Raw genomic sequence first — 21,792 nt, 5'->3', positions numbered from 1 at the left:
CGCCACTGCCGGGTACAATTAGCTTAAACCTGGAGACTCCGGGTCAAAACCATAGGGGCGGTATACCAACTAGAGACAAATACAGTATTTTGTGAGTGAAATATGAATTTGATGGCCACCGATTATTCCGCAAAAAGCGATCTCGCACACGTCACTAAAATCTCGATCACGGAACATCCAGCACCCAAAGTTTCCATCAATCGAAAGCCACCCACGCGAAATATTGTACTAACGAGAACTCGAATGCCAGATATTCCGATTGTCGTGCGCGCGATCGCAATTTGCGCAATAATCTGTTTACCGAATTTGACAGCATTGACGAGTATGGCCGTGGAAATGTGTTTTCGAAGCGCGTCTGTCGTTCGATCGTGTGTGTGTGTGTGCGTGTGGAAGTGGCAGCGGGCGCGGCGGGCGCAGGCGTTCGGCGCCCCCGCCTTCGCCCCACGACGGCCGCCCCGCACCCCGCCCCGCCCCGCCCCGTCTCGCCCCTCACCCGAACCCCGCTTTTCAGCCCGTTCCGTTGAGCGACCATGCGTCGTCCAGAGCCGTCACACCGGTCAGTGCCAGTGTCAGTGTCAATGTCAGTGGAGCCTTCAATCTACCTTCTCCATACGCTCGCTTCTTTGCTTCCCCATACGAATCCATGTACCTATCAATAATAGATCCATATCCATATCCATAACCATACCCGTATCATGATCTACCCCACCCCTTATTCCTTTGTTTTCATCGACGAAAGCTTTAGTGCCGGATCATAATGTCATATGTCATGTGTCGCTTTTATGGGCCGGCCGGCTAACCTAGCATCTGTCAGATTCGCATTGATGCCAACCTCACGGTGATCGTCAATTGAACCGCCAACAATACACAAATAAACAAGCTATTGCCAACAATATGGTACAGCTTAGGCGATTTTCGGCCATTGCCTTTGCACCAATTGTATACGGTAGAACCTCGATTATCCGGACTAATTGGGGATGAAGGTATTCCGGATAATCGAAAAAAAAGACGAGTACATTCAGTATGAATAATTTTTAAACGTTGACATAAACATCTTCTGGTATATAATATCGAAAGGGACCTTATATGTATGTAAGCTTTGGTTCGTAGGATCCTTGACGTTAACTTTAATAAAAAAAAAACAAATGAATATTCAAATAAATTTAATAAAATGTTTACTATTAGATTAGCCATGTGTAACCCTTTGCCCGTGGCATTAAATATAGCGAACAAGCCCTGTACGAATTTGGCAATCGAGTTTTCGACCTTAAATACAGATTTTAATATTTACTCAAGTAACCAGATATGTTAATTAACACAAGTATTATTTTAAGGGGTTATTCTAGTCTAGAGGGACAAATTTTGGGCGTTTTTTAAAATTCAATAAAAAAAACTAAAAACATTTTTGCTATGCATTTTTTTACTATATGTTTATTAATATTTCAATAATACATAAAAAATTGAAAAAAAAACATTAAAAATTGAAAAAATTACAGGCTGGTAAAGTGGGGGAGGTAAAAAAAAGGGTGCCTCCATCTTGACATGATTTCAACCCTCTAGTCATCCGAAAAAAAAAAAAAGATTCTTAATTAATAAGAGTGTCGCTATGGTCCGTACCACGGAAAAAAATAAAAAAAAATTTTTCGCGAAATGACAACTGTTTATTTTTTGGCCTTTTTTTCAGTTTTGAATTTTTTAAAAATATTAAACAACAAAATTTTTACATAATTCTGGTACGGACCATAGAGGGATATATAAAAAAGAACCACACCAAATTTTAAGTTAATTGGTCCCTTAGAACTTTAGATATCATGTCAAACTCGTTGGAAAAAGTAGTTTCGAGAAAAACGCGTTTAAAGTTTCGGGTAACGTTACGCGCCGGTTGGATGCCACGTCACTAAAACAACTAAATCTCCGAAAATAATTTGAATTTTGAAAAATCCTCTTAAGGACATATTCTTAAATATAAAAATATGAAACAAAAAAAAATCGATTTTTTCAAATTTCTAGACTAGAATACAATAAAATATATATTATGTATTTAAACAATAAAATACATAATATATCTCGTAGTTTTGGCTTAATTGTCAAATAATCATTCTTCATACAATTGAGACGTATCGTCTCAATTGTATGAAGACGTGACGTCACGTAAACGAGGTTTCAGTATGGTTCCAAAAAAAACTAATTTTGACTGGTATATATTCATTTTAAGCAAATTGAATAGATGGCATTCAACTCTCAGTAATATATTCAACCAATTCTGAACCTTAAAACAGTTGAAATAGGCGCATATAAGCCTCAAAATCCCGCGCAAAGTTTAGAAATTCTATGGAAGACAGCCGCGCTACAGACTTGTCGCCCAAAACTTCCATAGAAGATGGCCGTGGGCAAACGGTTAAGCAGTTTATATTATAAATACCGAGCGAAGCTGGGTAAAACCACTAGTATAATTTCGAAATAGACTTTTGGATGGAAGCATCGAAAACAAATTAAAGTTACTATGACGATCATCGAATACTATTTTTTTTTTCGATTCAAATAAATTTAGTAAAAAAACAAAGGAATGTTTAATATTGGATTAACCATGTTTAAGCGGTTTATATTACAAATACCGAGCATAGCCGGGTTAAACCACTTGTATATAATAACATGAAGTTGTTTCAAGTTACATTCTTCTTGGCTCTCAAACCACTTCATGACAATATCTGCACTGAAAAGCTTCAGAATGTGTAAAACCGATATCCCCCTCGCAAATTTTCCCATCGTTTTCTTCATCTTCCTCTGAGGTAGCAATTTAACCACTCGATGACATCGTCACATTCACCACATGTTGAAAGTTGTGCTATTGCTCCCGTAATATCTCCAATATCACTTATATACATATATAGCGTTACTGGAACATACTAATGGCGTTTTCAAAATTTTGTTCCATGATTTTTTCAATGTTAACGAACACTACATAAAGGTATATATACACCTTTAAAGAACACTACGTAAAGGTGTTAAAAGACACTTTTTTACCCTTGACACAGGATGAAATTGATAATGAAGTTTGTTTTCACTTCATGCAAGACAAAACTCCCTGTCACACTGCGAAAGTTGTTAAAAAAATCTTAACTGACCATAAAATACCCCTCCTTCCCTTGCCAGGCAATTCTCCCAACCTAAATTCCATTAAAAATGTCTGGCAACACATAACATCCGATATAAATATACTTCCTTGTTCCAATATATGAGCCGTTATAATTGAAAGTGGCATAAGTCCACTTTTCTTAATTTCGAGAAATATCTCACAAAACATTAAATATAGTGTTTTGCGTTTTACAATATATATAAGTAAAAAATACTGGTGGCCTATAATATGTTTATTCTGCTTTTCCAAGATTCTGGCAATGTCGAATTAAAAAAAGTGATAACAATTTCTGAATTAAGTCGAACAGAAAGTGTTTTTGGAACTGAAAATTGGACTTCCGCCACCTTCAAATATAATGGCTCATATCATCCCTTAAAGAAAATACTTTGTGTGGCAGAGAGACCCTGGTGTAAAAAAATTTTATCTTGTATCGAAAGCATGCCTAGTCGTAGTGCTCTTTGTTTACAAACATAATCGGGGTGAACCCACTAAATATTAATCCCTTTGTATTTAATTGTGTTTTTATTAATAAAATATAACAGTAAGAGAAAATTATAAATCTACTTTTATTTGAAGATCCTACTATGAAAATATGACAATAAATGTGAAATTTTTCAAGTGGTAGTAATTCGCTGTCCAGGGACTGTTAATATTTGTGAATAAATAATTAAATGATAACCTAACATTTTTTCATTTATTATTTAAATTCAAATACCTTGTATCTTTCCTCAAATAAATATTCATGTAGAGCAGGCCTAGGAAAACTGCGGCGCGATTCGAGTTTTTGTGCGGCCCACCAAATTGTTGGTTACACTGTTCGACACGAAAAATGGTACAGAGACGAGATATGACTTTTCTTATAGATTCGGAGATATACATGTGTTTTTTAAATCGCGCGATTTTTCTATATCTTTTTATTGGGATTTTCACTTGGGATTTTTTCCCACTGTTAATACTATTTTATATTGAGTTTTTTCTATTGAAACATGTTTATTGGGATAGTTTTCTGACCACACTAGTTTTTGTTTTCGTTTAAAAGGGTTAATTGGAAGTGTGCTGAACTTTAAATCGGTAAAATTGCGAGCAAAAAGCTCGTACTAGTATTTACTCGCATTTACACGAATCTGAATTGAATTAATAGGGATAATATATTAAATTATCTTTATATGAGAATTAAATAAAATTCCACTTAGAAAAATCATATTTCGAATATTCTTGTGCGTTTCGTTTTTTTTATCGAGGTAAGCCAGTATTTTACTTGCGGCTCAACGTTCATTTTTAATTCCTAATGCGGCACTTTATTCGAAAAGTTTGCCCAAGCCTGATGTAGAGTATATTGTTTTTTTTTTAACTTACAGTATTACAGTTATATGTAGTTCAATTTTAAAAGCAAAAGTGTGATCTGACTATAATTCTCAATATAAAGTTATGCTTGGATATTTCATAGCAAAACTGTCAATAAGTTACTTAATTTGAAATAGTTGATACTTTTTTTAGTACAGAGTAATATAAATATAAACGGAATATAATGTTTACGATTATAATTTATTTTAATTTTTTTTTCTTCGGTTTGCCACAATTTGGCCCTTGCCTATGCATAAGAGATGTTCCTGGCAAAAATCGTTTTAATACGGTGCAAAAAAACATTGAAAAAAAAAATAAAACAATATTTTATATACTATAATAAATAATAAATTAATTAAAAAAATAACAAATTAATGACTGCTGTGACCTGACAGGTTACTCCAATGCGTCACAAATTTTATTCAAGATTGATGTAATAAAAATTTGAATTGTGATTTTTTCTGTACATTTTTTTTTCTACATATGTACATATTTATTAATTTTTTATACATTAACATAATTTAAACTTTTTTTATACTGTTCATATTTTTATTATCATAAGCATTATTCACTTGTTAATAATATATGAAATATTAAAATAAATTATGTTTCTTTTCTTATTCAGATTTTTAGTTAATCAATCACAATGCAGAATTCAAAAAATGCCAAGAGAACCGCCTTTATCTCGGCGGCTGATATCAGAAAGCCAAATATACTGCGGCGAAAATCATGTTTTCGCCCTTCAAACCCCATCTCCGAGAGTGACAAATCTCAGTCACTGCCGGAGAGCTTGCATATGCCTGAGCTAGCCATTGTCGACGCAAATGTAGATAGATTGAAACGTGAGACGGGGAACAGAGAGAACAGAGATGGTCCACGGGTGCGGAAGCCATCGCAAAAAATCATACTTGACACTTACATGTGCAATAAACGAAGGACATCATCTGATAATAATTCCAATTGCGATGCTGTCGACACGTTTGTCGCTCCATTGATCGAGCCTAAAAATCTCAATTTGCCTATCGTCGAAGAAGTGGATGATATGCTTAAATCTGTTATTAACGGTGAGTGTTATTCAATTTTATTGTGTTGTAATGTTATGTAACCTTGAGAATGTTTTAGGGGTGAGGATTGCAGGTAATGGTTTGCTATATTTTGCTTGCACAAGCAGTTGTACTTGCTCGCGACTGCTTAAAACCAGTTTCCATTCATTGAATGACCTGCCCTTTGTGTAGTTTGAATAAGGGAGGTCGTTTTATACATTGCAAACTTGTGGGAAAAAATAGTCAACACATCTCACTGCATCTTTGCAGTATCCCATCGACTCTTAAGTGGTTAACATTCTTGTTGAACTTTCGTACAATTAATTTTGTACGAAAATTTAAAAAATCTAAGCTGGATTTTGATAATATATTTGGTGGATAACTTTTGATAATGTTTTGCATTTTATCGTAATATTTGTGTGTTTATAACATTTGATGTTTTTTTTCTTCAATTTAAGACATTTTAAGCAACGATAATGACGAAACATTGGTGGGTGCTGATTTACTTGATGACGAACTCTTTAATGGTGAAAACGACGTGAATATGTTAAATGGACTAAGCCGAGACCAGATTTTAGCAGCGCTCGAAGCTGACAATTTTAGTGTTGGTCAACTTTTACTGGGTGAAGGTGCTGAACAAGAACATTATTGGTTTTGTCCAATACTCAATTGTAACAAATTATACAATGAAAAATCCGATTTATACATTCATATACTTACTCATTTTGATCTCGAATCTTATAAGGTAAATTTTAAACTTTTAGGTAAAATGTGAGATTGGATAAAATGCTATTGTTAATAAATTTTTGTTTCCAGTGCGAATTTAGTGGCTGTTTGCAGGAATTTGTCAGTGAGAATCTGTTGAAGCAACACTGTGAAATCACACACGGGCAAAAGGAGAATCCAAAAGTTGATAAGTTATCCCAAATAGTTTCTTCTATCATTACTTTCGAAGACGGTGACACCGAAGAACCCCGTCATGTGATCGATGCTGCTCTTGCTTCGGTCGGCATCACAGAAAAACAAATAGTTTCAGTCCAACAACCTGATGGCGGTCGTCGTTGGCTTTGCCCTCAAAATGATTGCAATCTACTATTTAAAGCGCCTAATGTACTAAAAAATCACATACTCATGCATTATGATCTTCGCCCATTCAAAGTAATTGTTTTTTATATATTTTTTTTTTTGTTGAATGTTTATTCAATTACTTTGTATCAATTTTTCGTATTACCATATGTAGTGTAAACACGAAGGCTGCAGCTGGGCATTCCGTTTTTTGCACAAATTGAAGAAACATTTAAACGTACACAAGGTACACGACAGAACAACTCACATGTGTACATATTCAGGGTGTCAAAAAACTTTCAGCACAAAGTACAATCTGTCGGCACATTTAAAAACGCACGACAAACAAGAAGAAATAGCCTGTCCGGCACGAGACTGCACATTAACGTTTCCTCTCCGTGCTAGTGTCGAAGCTCACCTCGAAGAAGATCACACCATTCAACAAGCTATGCATAGGTTTAAATTCAGAATTATAACTTACCCATAATCAGCTATCGTTTTTTTTATTATTCGTATTTGTATCATGCCACTTTTTTTTAGTTGTGGATCGTGCGGAAAGAGATTCTGGTGGAGTATAGGAATGACAATTCATGCTCGAGTGCATGTAGATGCTCCAGGTGAACCTATTTGCCCTTGGCCTGGTTGTGGACGACGATTTACTTTGCCGTCTCAGTTGCGCTATCACATAAGATCACATACTGGTGATAAACCGTACTGTTGCACATACCCGGTAATTTATTCCTTCACGATTAATGGCTGACGCTAGTGTGTGCAGAGTTAATACGATAATTTAATGTTTCAGTCATGCAATTGGGCTTTCTCATCATCGAGTAAATTGGCGAGGCATGCTCGCGCACACTCCAGCAATACTGAACGGCGATACGTTTGTACGGTTTGCAACAGTGCTTTTTTGCGTCCAGAACATCTGAAGGAGCATCTGCCTCGTCATATGCAGCAGCGAAATCATCAGTGTGATTATCCAGGTTATTTCAAAATATGTTATGTGAATTATTTAAATTATCCTATGCATACTGCTATAAATTATTTGATAGTTTGAGTTTGATTGACCTTTTTTTGTATAAGATCAAGCTAGATATTTCATATGAACTGTAACTTATATCATGTATACATATATGTATCAGTGGCGTGCCGTCAAATGCTCTCTGTTGTTGTCGTACAGCCTTACGTAAGTGTGCGCGAGCAGGATACAAGGGGAACAGCTTGTTCTCTTTACCAAATGCTATTCTTGCCAAACTAAGATTTCGACTGGTTTTTTTTTTAAAGACTATATTGACTAGTTTGTCTTTCAGTGACAAATAAATTTGTCTTTTAGGGGCATAGAATAATAAAAAAATGACTTATTTATAAAATTCAATTATTGATGCAATATTGAATTTGATTGTTTTTGATTATGTATTATCATTTATTTTGATCGACTTTGTTTTAAAATACCTTATTTTAATACAACTTCAAATTTATAATCTTAGGAAATAGAAAATTTGAATAAAAACGTATGAAATTAACAATTTGATTTGGTTGACAGGTTGTGAACAGAAATTTTCTAACAAGAGTTCTGTATATGTGCATAAAAAGCGAGAACACGGCATCAGTTCCAGAAACAAGACTGAACAAATTAAAGCAATTGAAAATATTCCTATATTAGGCGATTCTTCTATTGATTTCATTTCGATGGGGGTAAAGAATTCATATTGGAATTATTATTCAATACTTTTAACTATTGTACTATTAAATTATATTAAAAAAAAAATGATATTAGACATGTGAAGACGATTTGCTATCACTCCGAAGTGCCAGAACACATGTGCCTTGGTCTCCGGATATTTCGCGGGATCTTCTGATACCTCTGTTGCCTCAAAACTCTGGATTACTACCACACCAACGAAGGTATATTAATTAAATAATTGGAACTTAATAATTGATATTTTGTTATTTTTTAATTAATTAAAACATTTTAGTTGTGAGGAAAAACAAGGTAATCCTTTAGTCTGTGGTGGATTGAGCTTAGAAGGTGATGGTTCAGCTGTTGGTGTTGGATTGATTATGGAAGTGGAAGAATCGACTGTTTCCAGTTTGCCCGAATTAGAATCCGATCTTCTCGAGTCATCTGGTGACCTATTACTATTACAGGTTCGCTACGTTTTTTACTTTATCTATGTACGTAAAGTACGTAAAATGCTGTCATTGCTATTAGTATTTCATAATGCTGCCGGTATGTGTGAATGTGTCTGTACTATTCAATATCGAATTTTGTTTTGTGACCTTCTGATATTCCTCAAATACATAGATAAAGTCATGGGTTGGTCACATCGGAATTTTTTTTAAATGTGGCTATTATTAGGAGAGATTGCTATGTTTTGAGGAGTACATAATGGCGCGAAAAAATACAGTACCCGGTGAATGTACATAAGCGTTCGCGCATAAAACTTCTATAACTTTGTCATCGTTTCATAAATTTCAATGGGGTTGGTTTTTTTGTTTTATACATCAAATTCAAACATTTTATATGTATTGACTACCAGTGGCGGCTCGTGAGAATTCCCAGTGGGGGGGCAGCAAAGATGAATTGGGCTGTCATAGCTTTTTGATCGTACCAGTGATAAAACGCAAACAAAAATAGCATGTACTAAACTAGTAGGGCTGCAGCCCGCAGACCATATGATCGACAAAAATATCATGCATGTTTACTAAACTGGGGGGCTGCAGCCCCACAGCCCACAGACGAGCCGCCACTGTTGACTACTTTCACATCACAGTGACTATTTACTATCACAGTGATCGTAAATATGTTAGTTCACATAAATGCCAATATGTAGTTATTTTTTTATGAAGTATTCCAATTTTATCGGACTGAAAAATAGTACTCGTATGTTTTTAGGAGGGGTTATCGGATGGTATGTTGTACACTGCCGAAGAGGATGCCACACTTCAAGTGCTACTGCTGAATGAGGATCCAACTCAATGAATTTTATATGCATTTTAAATGTTCACTATGTGAAAATGAGACCATTTATATATTTTTATATTGAATTTAAACACGAAAATGTATACTTATTGTATACGATGTAGGGATTTGTATATCTTTTAAGTTTTTTCATTTAGTATAATTATTTTTTCTATAAAATAATAAATATGAGTCGTTTAGTAATTTTGTGAATCTGTATATCTGATAGGATTAAAAAGGATTTTAAATTGATTAGGTTAAATAATTTATCATAAAATCTTTGTAATCACTCATAGTACATTCAAATAGTACATATATGTATGTACGTATGGACATACTTGCATATGTATGTATGTTGCATATATGTATGTAATATGATTTTTTACTATATGCATCATACAAATACACTCGATTTACTCTTAAAAATATTACACATTCCCTTTTGACTATACAAATATATTATATTAAATATAAAATTTTATAAGATTACACCAATTGATTGAGATTCAATACGCATTTATTGTAGCAAAATATCACGTTCGAAATTGTTGATTCGAAAATGCATTTGTTAAACAAAGTTGTTTATGTTTTGGTTTTAAAATTGCAATGTGGAAAAATTCTTATTTATATACTGTTATTAAATTTTTAACGTGTAGGATGCAAAGCATAAATACGTTTGCTCGTCTCTTTACGGGCTGTGTGATATAATATACATATAAATGTATATCTTTTGGCAATTACAAATATTTATTTAAAATTTATATTGTTTCAAAAACGATAACGGTGATTATTTGATCTACAAAAGTGTGCATCTACTTTTTTGTATTGTTATCTCATTTAGCAATCAAGACTACTTGTGTAGACAATTATTTAATATAATAGTTAAGAAATAAATGGTAAAGATGTCTGTACATTGATGTCTGTTATATTAAATCCTTTAATGTATTATCTTGTTAATTTAATATTGTATTTTATTTTTACACGCTAATATGAAATGGATTGTTTATATTTATATAATATTTGGAATGTGCGTAAATAATTTTGTGTTTTCAAGTTTTATTTCTTGTGTAACTGATTGCTAGTTTATTTTTCTTTAGAAATAATTTTTTTATAGATTAATACGATTTAATGCTTGCTGCAATATTTCTTCGCTTTATTTAGCCAAATTTATGTCTTATATAAATTCATAGAATTTAATTGTTTTATGTATTTAAAATATTTTTCTCATATTGTTTTATTTTTTTAGTTGAAATACTATTTACTTATATGTTTATGTTATAAAAACATTTGAAAAGTACTGCAATAATAATTCCAATTTCATGGTCATGGACCTCTCCGTCCAATTCCTTTATATCGAAATTTTTTCAATTATCTTGAACTGATTTTTCAAAAAACAATTTAATTTAGAAGTATGTAATACTAAATTTATATATTTGATAGCTTTTTGCTGAAATCGTTTGTTTTAAAATGGCTAGAAAGAGATGTGAACTTTTAATACTATTCATCAGTTATTCTTTTACTACAACAGCCTAAAAATCTTAAATGTTATTTATTCGTACATACAACCTTTTTTGGGACAGATTTTGGAGCTATGTATGCATTTTAATTCAAAACGATGTTTAAAAACATACTAATAAATAACACTTTCTGTAATATAGTTTGAATCTCATTTGAGTTAAATCAAAATATGTATTTTTTTTCAGTTAAAATATTCTATTCATTCAGAAAAAAAATCCAGTCAAAGTATATTTCTTATTTAATAACAATACATATGTTTTTAAATAATGAGGCCAAATTGACAGTGTCAAAATAGTCAAAGCCTCTATCGCACATTTATTATTTTATTAGTAATAAATTCTTTGTTATCTTAGAATTTGTGTTGTAATATTTTATAAATGTATTTTTGTGATCTCACATTTATTTCAATTATTATATGTAATTTTGAAGTAACCACATTTATATTGTATAATATACTATATGATTCAAAATAAGTCATGTTTTATTTTTATGCATATCTAATAATTTAAAAATATAATTTATTTGTACTGCAGAATTTGGTTTGGAATTCAGTTGGTTATCATTTTATTGGTATCATCGGAACGTTATCTACACTGTTGGTCTGACTTTTTTGATCGTCTCTGAACCATCTTGCCATTCGGCTTCGTATTCCAGTTAGTATTACGATTAGGATATGCAGCATTAGTAATAGCAATACACGGAGAAAAATCATCAAGGAAGTCTTTTTAACGTCCCTCCAATTCAATTGTTCATACACCCATGGTTTCCCTAAGCTGAAAGTATAATAATTATAGTGCAAATTTGGTGTTATAAATTGTAGAACACAATTAAATTGTAGAATTAATTTCATTTAAATTTATTTAATTACGGGTCAGTGCCTCCGAGGGAGCAGTAAATAAAGTTGAAGGACATGTAGATTGCTTCAAAAGCCAATGGATGCACCACATGCTGTACCCTAAACGGAAGTCCAGCGAACACCAACTCGAGGAATGCTACCACTGAGTTACCTGCATGCATCATGTAGTTTAACGACTTGGGACCGTCCAAAGTTTTGTTTTCGGCTAAATAAATAATTATTTATGTTGTTTAGAAGTATGTATGTACATTAAAATAAAAATTAAAATTATTAACGAAAAGGCGAAATTATTTTCTTAAGTTTTAGTTTATATTGTGAATTAGTAATATATATATTATATATTCATATACATATGTATAGTTATAATTTTTATACAAACAAACTAATTTAGTGTATCTGAAAAAATCAAGTGTTTAAACAAAACATTCAAATGAATGCCTTTTCCAACTTTAACTGTTTTAAAATTCTAAAATTCGCTGTTTTTGATATACATATGTACCTTAAAATAAATCTAAAAAATCTTCAATAAATTCAAAAAATATACATATATTCAGTAATATATTGAAGCAATTTTGAACTTTAAAACATTTGAAATCGCTGTAATATAAGGCTCAAATTCTCCTGCAATGCTCATGACCAGTCTACAAGTCAACTGCATTACAGGCATGTCGAGCATGACTTCTTTACTGATCATTCGCGGGCAAATTTAATATACTTACATAACTTTTTATGAATGTAACTTACGGTTATAAACTAATATCCAATAAACGATGGATACAGAGAACACATTTGGCAGCACCATGTTGTATATCATCCAGTAAAGTTTATATGATATTGGCATCATATTGGAATGATCTGTAGAATGTTAAAAATTAACGAATTAATAATGCGTATTAAATTAACGTTAAAACTTCAATCTTTTACAATTGATAATTCAATTTACAATACTTTTAATACAATTTAAAGGTGTTTGGTGCAAACGATCGACATTCGCCAGACAGACTGAATGGCTACTTTAAACGCAATTCTCGACTTCACGAATGATAGATTGCACATCAGATGACGAGTAACCTTTCGATGTGCACAAATGCAATTATTAAAATTGAGTTGGATCTTTCTGGCGAGTTTAATAAGGCAAAATTCGGAACCAAAGTATCAGAAGCACAGAACGTATACAGGTTAGGTATGTCGGGACTTCGGGTAGATTTCGCTTAGTGTAAGTGTGAGCAGTGCGCACGCATAAGGTACACGTGTCGTTAATCTGTGGTTCAGTCTGTCTGGCGCTTGTCGATCGTTTGCACCGCATCGCAAGTTTACATGCTCAGATGAATATTTAAATTTAAGGTACATATTTTATAAATTAATTTACCAACATATGTAAACCTATGTATATCACGATTATTTTATCAAACAAATTTGCCTTCTTTTTTAAATTTAGCTATTAAGCTATTCACCATCCACTGATGGGTGAAGGCTTCTCTAACACGCTGCAGTCCTCTCTATTCTAAACAAAACCGTCTCATTTATGACCTCCCTTGCATCTCCGCACCCGTTTACCCTCCCTTGGGTATTAATTGAGCAGCTCTTTCGTCCATTTTTCCTAGCTACTTAACCCGCTTATATCCATTGCCGGCCTTATACCCTATAGCGCCATCAGGCAATTATGTATTTCTTAGCGCCCTTAAAATTAAAAAAAAAATAGCTAACCATCCTCTTTTTCCGGGCTTGGGACTGGCAGCAAAGTGGTTAACAAGATTTCCCAACCCAAGTTGTAGTTAAACATAAATAAATAAAATGATAATTCAAAAGTGAACTTTCCAAGCCTTTTTTATGAGCAAAATCTATAATTAAATCTGAAAAATCAAGATTTTCAGCGATATCATTTTCAGTAGATAGAGTTTCAAAACTGGAAAGTCTACTTTGTGACATGGTAGACCGGTGATGAGTTAAGTTTCGAAAAACTACGTTCACCACTCGATACAGTTTCAGGCAGTGTCAGCAAAATTCGCATGTTCGGATACAATTTTTGTAAATCATGCTGTTTTATAAACTTTAATACAACGAGTGTATTAATTTTACCTTGAACTTTATTTGAAAGAAAGGCTTTTAAATTAATAGGTACTAATAATATCAGATTTTTAATTCGCGGTGAGCTTAATTTGAAGATCGGCTCTTTCCGTTAGATTTTTTACAAAATACACTAAATCCTCTCGTCTCTTAATATTTGTTCAACTGTTTGAATATTTCTTTCATTGGCACCAATGTTGTATCTAAGAAATAAAAATTAATTTAATTGAAAAATAACATCGTACGAAACAATTAATGAAACAAGAAAACCGACATATTTTAATCGTTCCGCTAATGTGGTTGCTTCATGAGCTACCTAGATCCTTTCTTTCAGTTTCAGATAAAATTATTAAAGCATCATGACATTTGCTATTTTCGCTTCCCATTGTGTGTCAGATCTTAAGGAATATAATTGCGGGTGAATCAGTTAGAATCTTTCATCGATATATTGAAGCTGAACAAAGTGTAAACATGTTTACAGTTTAGAAAGTAGAAGCGCCAAAATTATGAATCAATTGAAATTCTTTCTCTTCAAATGAAACGAGTGAATCCACATCAATTAATGACTTAAAAATACAGTTTTTAACTTCAAAAAATCGCTGCAACATGAAAAACATGCTGTTCCATCGAGTTTTGACGTCAATTTTTAATTGAATTTCTTTTCCGTATTTTTCAATACATGTACGCTACAATATTTGTTCGGCACAAAATCGTTCATAATATTTTTAAAAACATATTTTTTATGGCAATGAAAAATGAAAAAAATATTTTCATTAGCAAAATAATGTTGAAGTTGACGAAGAAGAGTGCATACGTCCAGAACTGGTGTTCAGACCGATGGTTGAAACAACTGATTCTCAAAAATCCGTATAAAAAACAATATTTTCGAGCGGATGAGCTAATATAACGTTATTTTATGTTTTATAATTATTATTTTTGTAATTTGATTAAGTATTACTAGTAATTGTAACTTTAAAACAAAGATAAGTTTAACGTGAAAAAATTGTCGCGCTCATTCTATTTTCCAATTTCTCTACTTCTTGTCAAACATTTTAACGTCCTGATTATAAGAGACATCATCTTGTAAGTATGAAACTACAAAATAAATTTGTTTTTTTACACACAGATTAATACAAATCTATACAGGGTATGATAATTATAATTACCATAAAAATTATAATTACAATTACCAATTTAATTATTAAATTATTAAATTAAAGTATAAAATTATAATTATAATTATAATTATAATTATTATATATAATTATAATTATAATTAACTAAATTAATTATAATTACTGAAAAATTATAATTATCATAAAATTTTGTTATCTACATACCTTATGAATAATCTAGATGCCCGCGCATTGACTTATAATAATATATATGTATGTATGTATGCAGTAGTGTCCAGGGCCGACGAGAGGGGGGAAAGGGTATGCAAATAACCTGTGCCCTGCTTTCGAAGAAGGCCCGGGGCTCCCGCAAATAATATGTACATTTTTAGCAAAAGTATAAAAGTAAACGGCATAGAAAGGCGCGCGAAACGTCTCCAACTACAGCGCCCTGCACTCAGACTACATACACGAGGCAAAACTCATAATTAGTCTTCAGTGGTGGAGCGTGCTTTTGGAACAAAAAATGGGAGTTTTGGGGCTATTTTCCAGGAAAGAGGGCAAACTACAAAGCTAGAGAGCAAAAAAAAAGGTTCAAAAAGTGTCTTTAAATTGTATACATGTATATAAATTTTATTAAAATTCATCAAAATTGTTTATTATTTCAAATTAAACTTCTCATAAAAATAGATTCTAAATAGACGCTAAAATTTAACATTTTTAATGCCCGACAGCGCTAAAATGCAAAATGCAAATACTAAAATTGACAAAAATAGATGTCCAAAATACGTGTCACAAGTCATTACACTTAAATGTGTCATATTTATGGATAATAATATTATAAAGAAAAAAAAAACAAGTAAAAACGCATATTTTTTTACTTTTTACGTATTCAACTTAAGGATGTAATCATTTCCTCATCATTATTAGCTAAATCACTGATCTTGTTCATTTTTTTAAATTACTTAATATCATTATGAATATTATAAGCATGAAACATCAAGAAGATTTAAATAATTTAAAAGGTTAAAATAAAACAATGAAATATTGTTTAAAAAAAATACGTACTACTTATGGTCAACTTAAAAATTTGAAAAAAATTAATGTCGTATCGATAAGCATTTAAGTTTCAGTTCTATAAAACTAACGGTGTAAAAATCTCTTAAATACACAGACACGCACATTTTTCGAAATCATGAAAACATTATGTTTCAGTAATTTTTACAATACTTTTACTAGCTTCACTGTGTTACTAAGTATTGATATATGTATGTAGTATTGATAAGTTATATACAAATTCACACCGTGTTACTAAGTATTGATATATCTATGTAGTATTGATAAGTATATATTTACTTTGAAATTATATATACGCAAGCAATTGTAAATATAAAGTAAATACATAATTGCATCAATTCGGATTTGGGAGGTCTTATCTTTTTTGATAGACCTTTAGGTGTTCAAATAAGTATTAAATAATTCGTTTGACGTTTAGCGCTTTGGTAAACATTACCACATCTGTTAAATGTATCGTTTGTTCAGTATGCGAGCTACCAAATTGTCGAATTTTACGATTAATAAATTTGATCAACAAATTATTATGAAAATTTATTGACACCATTATGACTAATTTTTTTTTGCATATTTATTAAACTAATAATGTATGCATTTTTATTTGTTTATATTTTTTAGTAGGCAATATAACCTAACATAACACCGAATCCAAAAAACGTAATACAAATTATAATCTTTTGCATATACATATAATACATAGTTAATATTATACGTACATATGTACATGCATAATTAATATTATACATATGTACATACATGCATAGTTAATAGTATACATACATACATAGTTTATAACTTTCCAAAACAATGTCGAATGATTTTTCTTTCTCATTTAAGATTAATTGACATTATTACTCAAACTAGAGTTTTAAAATATTCTTACCCGTTAAGGAGTGATGCTGGATAAGTGATGTTTCTTTCCTGTATGCTCGTAATACCAAAATGGCCCCAATACAAATTTCGAGAGACAAGGCCAAAAATGTCCAGTGGGTAAGGTAGATGAACCATTTTCCGCTGTTCCAATATGTGATCATTGACCAGGCTAAAACTCCTAGCACAACTAGAGCTATGATCACTCGGTAGGCCAAGAACGATAGGCTGACTATATTTTTTTGTTTCCATGGACATTGAACAAATCTCGAAGGGTTGTCGTGCTCCAGCGAAAACATTTTTAGATTAAGGTGATTCTTCAAGTTCATTTTTACCCAGTTTTTTAATACACAATTTAAACAATCACAAACTAATGATTTATTTTAGTAAAATGGCGAATCAATCAATCAATTATTAGTTTTTATAATAGATAAATTTAATAATTAAGTTTTAAGACGACTTAACGACTATAAACGAGTAAGTACATACATATGTACGTAGTATAACGCAATCAAGTCACCGAGTTAAGTTACAAGATAGTGGAACGGCGATCTAACTCGAAATAAATTAATAAATTGGTCGTTAAATCTTATATAGTGCTGTGCCCGTTGATTTCAACGGGTGGTTTTGAAAAGGAATTGAAACAAGAATAAAAATAAAGTTCTCATCCGCAGTTTGGGAACTTGCCGTAAATACGTATGTTTGTATGTTTGTATTAATGTACACGGTGTTGTGTAGATAGATCCGAACTAAAATTTAAGTGGTCGTAAACTTACATACATACAAGTAAATAAAAACCATGTGTTTCAATGTACATCTTACACTTTGATCCGAAATTAAATGCTAAATAATATTAAAAAATAAATATGAAAATATTAAAACAATATACACGTATGCATAGTATTCATACATACGATAAACATTTCAATTTACATTAATTTTTAGTTTATCTATGTACGAGTAACAATATATGAAGTTTTGTAATCATGCGAAAATTCGATGTTCGAATTCGAATTAATAAATTGGATACACTAACATTTTCATAGGTAATCTTTGTATCAATGTGGTGGAAATAAATAAAATCATTAAATTTAATAAGCTGGAAGTGGGATTTTTTTCCTCTTAGAAAAGTCAAAAATGTTATCACCATACGATTTTTTCCATACTAACGAACGAATCGAGGTGAAAATTTATATTTGTATATTTTATGTATGTACTAGCTCAGAGTTGATAAGGTTTTGGTTAGAATGAATTAATCGGAAGTAGTATTTTTTTTAAAAACAATATTTCATTATTTTATTTTAGCTTTTTAAATTATTTTTATCTTCTCGATATTTATGTTTATAATATGTATTTTAATAAAAAAAAATGAAAAAAATCCGACAGTCGGAAGTAGAAATTTTGTCTTGTGTAAGTTTCCCCAAATTAGCGCTCAAACTTGTATCGAAAATGCTCTCATAGCCGGTATGTGTGAATGTGTATGAGTGCGTCTAGGGATTCCAAAAAACCGTCCGAAAGAAAAAGCCGGTTTTCGGTTTTTGACAAATAAAAAACCGGTTGACCGGCTTTCACCGGTTTCAGAAAATTAAGATATTTTTGAAGTTTAAAATTTTTATATCGAAAAAAAATTGTAAAAAATATAAACATTAATATAAATTGCAAAAAAAATATTTCTTATAAATTAAATTGAGTTATAAACATTATGAACTTACATAAGATCATTATTACATATATATACATATATTATTATTACAAATATTACAACCGTAAAATGGCAGATCCTAAAAACATATATAAAAATAATTAAATGATTTAAATAAGCTACTATCAAGAAGAAGAACGTGCAAACACTACAAATTATAGAAAACCCAATTTGCCGAAATTCTGAAAGGCCTTGTGCAGGTTATTGAAACTACTTTCAATAATATTTTATTGGTTTATGGCCCGGTCTTCGTCCATTACTATCTATATCTCAAAGCCACCGTTAATTTCCGTACCTTTTTTATTTGTTCAATGAAATATACGCCTGAGAATGCTTGGATCCAATACACATTTTTTTTGATCTTTCATAGAAATTTTAAATTCTTAATTGTTGAAACCTTAAAAAGCCGGTTGATCCAGCCAAAAAGGCCGGTTTTCGGTTTTTTGAAAGATGGTCAAAAAAGCTGGTTTTTTCGTTTTCGGTTTAAGCCGGCTTGGAAGCCCTAGAGTGCGTCATTATCGAATTTTGTTTTTTATACATCTTATATACGTAAGTTCTGGGTTAGTCACAAAGCAATTTGTTATAAATATATATTTTACGAGGTTTTTTTAAATAAATATTCAATTTGTAGTTTGAAAGATATTTATTTTTGGCACACCCAGTGGCAATTAACAATAAAAGAAAGAAAAATGTAATTATGACATTGGCATATTTAAAAACATATACTAAAAAAAATACACAAATGATAAAACACGCAGCTATCTAGTCATGACGTTGAACGTAAATCATTGTATTTCAAAATATTTCAGGAATTCAGAAACAGCGAAGCGACGCCAACATTTGTTTAAAACCTGTCAATGCAACTGTAAAAGAATAAAAATTTTCTCCATTTAATGTTGACATTGGCAACTTTGTAATGCAATTGGTGGATTTAAAAAACAAAGAATTCTGGCGCTCTAAATTTGAACGTCTTTGTGTTGATATGGAAAAATTGGAGAAAAAAAATGTGAACTTAGTTCATATTGTAAGTGGTCTGCATTGAAAGACCTGGAGAAGGAAGACATGATGATTTTTAATAACTGGAATAGTATTCCTGAATCATATGATCAGTTGAAAAAACTAGCGTTTTCTTTTCTTTCCCTTTTCGGTTCTACATATTCATGCGAACAATCTTTTTCAAAAGTAAACTGAGAAGTCATCTTATTGATGAGAACCTGAAATTGTGCCTAAAATTAAAAACAAAAACATATAAATCTGACTTACTTCAAATTTCCAAAGATATGTAAGGCCATTGTTCACAAATGTTTGTCAATCATTGTCACAATCTAATTTTATGAATACCTTACTTACAATTTAATTTTTATTAATAAATAATATTATTATTAAGAATGATATTGAGTTTTATTAAATGTTCCGATAGTTTAATTAAAATTTTAATTTTAATAAACAGTGTACCTACCTATGTATAGATATACATATATATATGTACATACATACATAGTTTAAGTTAAAGAAGTTTGAATCTTAAAAGAAATGTCAATAGTTATACTGTTGCAATTTGGCTCTGTTGACTAATAAGTTTGCCGACCACTGACCTATGTAGTTTATATAGGGGTTGAATAAAACAATTTCATCCCCTAAATAGGTTACCCTAAGGTCGATTAATATACATCTGAATTAATTAATATAAGGGTGCTAGTTGGTAAAGATAAATAACCTTCAAATAAAATACCAAACGAAAAGTCAATAATAACAGGTCACATGAACAATTTTTTGTTTAAAAAAATAAAACATATACACTAGCTGGATTACCCAGTGAAATTGGAAAAAAATAACCTTGGTATTATAGATAATACCAAGATATATAAGAAGCTTGGTATTATAGATATTGATAATATTTATTAAAGTCAAAATATCACACCATCTATTGATTTAGAACAAACACATTTCATTTACAAACATAAATATATACAATGTATGAATCTACTTTTATATTCATACACGATGTTATCAAAAGATATCGCTATTAGCATATATTTTAATTAACATATACTATATGTACATACATATGTATGTTCATTGTACAGTATGTATAAATACACTAAACATTAAAAAAAAATTCGGGTGTGACCAACCCATGACTTTATCTATGTATTTGAGGAATATAGGAAAGTCACAAAACAAAATTCTATATTGAACCGTAAAGACACATTCACATATACCGGCAGCACAGTGGCGTAACTACCGCGCCCGCAGACCCCGCAATGCGGGGGGGGGGCCGCTAGGAGGCGCGTCTTTTTCACTGATTTTTTAACTTTTTCTGTAAATTTTTTTGTGACAATTTTTTAAACACTACTTTATTTTTCAAACTATTCGCATCTCGTTTTAAGTTATGTACATGTATCTGAGAATTCTCTCCTACTTTTGTACATACATATTAAACGTTAAAACAATAACACAAAATTAAATGAGGCGTGAAAACCAATAAAATTTTACAACTTTGTATTTATTTTCGAGAATAGCATTGAAATCTCCGACCAAAATTATTTCATTGCAGACCGTCATAAAAGTCAAAAGCATGTCGGTTTTATAATGGGTCGACCTTTTTTTCAACAAGGGTATAACGTCTTTCCATTAATAAATCATAGAACGCGACCAAAATATGTCAATTTTACAACTTTACTCATAAAATTATTGTGTTCGTTCAGACTTTTCTTCAGTTGATTTTGAACACGCTCTGGAATCGGATCGCGATTGATTATAATTAAAACTAGCTCCCGAAACGTGTTTGATCATTGTATATAAAAACTAACTCATTGCTCAGGGTAAAGTGACGTAAAGTGTACCATTGTGTTATCCCTGTAGTTGAGAAATCTTTCGCGATACATATATTTTTTTAATATGAGTAGTTTTAAGAAAAAATTCAGTGGAGCAGAATCTTGAAAGCCAAAAAATACTTAAATCAAGAATTTCAAAAAAAATTTCAATTCACGAAAAATCTCAAGTACACACTAAATCCTGTTGTACGTACGATTTGTGG

General features: G+C 31.4%; 2 protein-coding genes across 2 annotated transcripts; one reads left to right on the top strand and one right to left on the bottom strand.

The window, feature by feature from the left end:
* Positions 1-357: 357 nt before the first annotated feature.
* On the top strand, positions 358-11,534 carry LOC143910706 (uncharacterized). The gene is made up of 11 exons (XM_077429298.1): positions 358-556; positions 5,106-5,544; positions 5,982-6,268; positions 6,340-6,681; positions 6,764-7,044; positions 7,129-7,318; positions 7,391-7,571; positions 8,132-8,283; positions 8,366-8,493; positions 8,565-8,736; positions 9,485-11,534. Exons 2-11 carry the CDS (start codon positions 5,127-5,129, stop codon positions 9,569-9,571), a joined length of 2,238 nt encoding a protein of 745 aa, XP_077285424.1. The 5' UTR covers positions 358-556; positions 5,106-5,126; the 3' UTR covers positions 9,572-11,534.
* LOC143910707 (protein rolling stone-like) lies at positions 11,203-17,801 on the bottom strand. The gene is made up of 4 exons (XM_077429299.1): positions 17,064-17,801; positions 12,669-12,779; positions 11,937-12,129; positions 11,203-11,841 (listed from the first exon to the last, which is right to left on the bottom strand). The coding sequence occupies exons 1-4, from the start codon at positions 17,377-17,379 to the stop codon at positions 11,628-11,630; spliced, it is 834 nt and encodes a 277-aa protein (XP_077285425.1). The 5' UTR covers positions 17,380-17,801; the 3' UTR covers positions 11,203-11,627.
* Between the last annotated feature and the right edge of the window lie 3,991 nt (positions 17,802-21,792).

This window comes from Arctopsyche grandis, chromosome 4, assembly GCF_051622035.1.
Source record: "Arctopsyche grandis isolate Sample6627 chromosome 4, ASM5162203v2, whole genome shotgun sequence".
Lineage (NCBI taxonomy): Eukaryota > Metazoa > Arthropoda > Insecta > Trichoptera > Hydropsychidae > Arctopsyche > Arctopsyche grandis.
The sequence above is the reverse complement of the archived record's forward strand: the minus strand, read 5'-3'. Positions and strand labels throughout refer to the sequence as shown.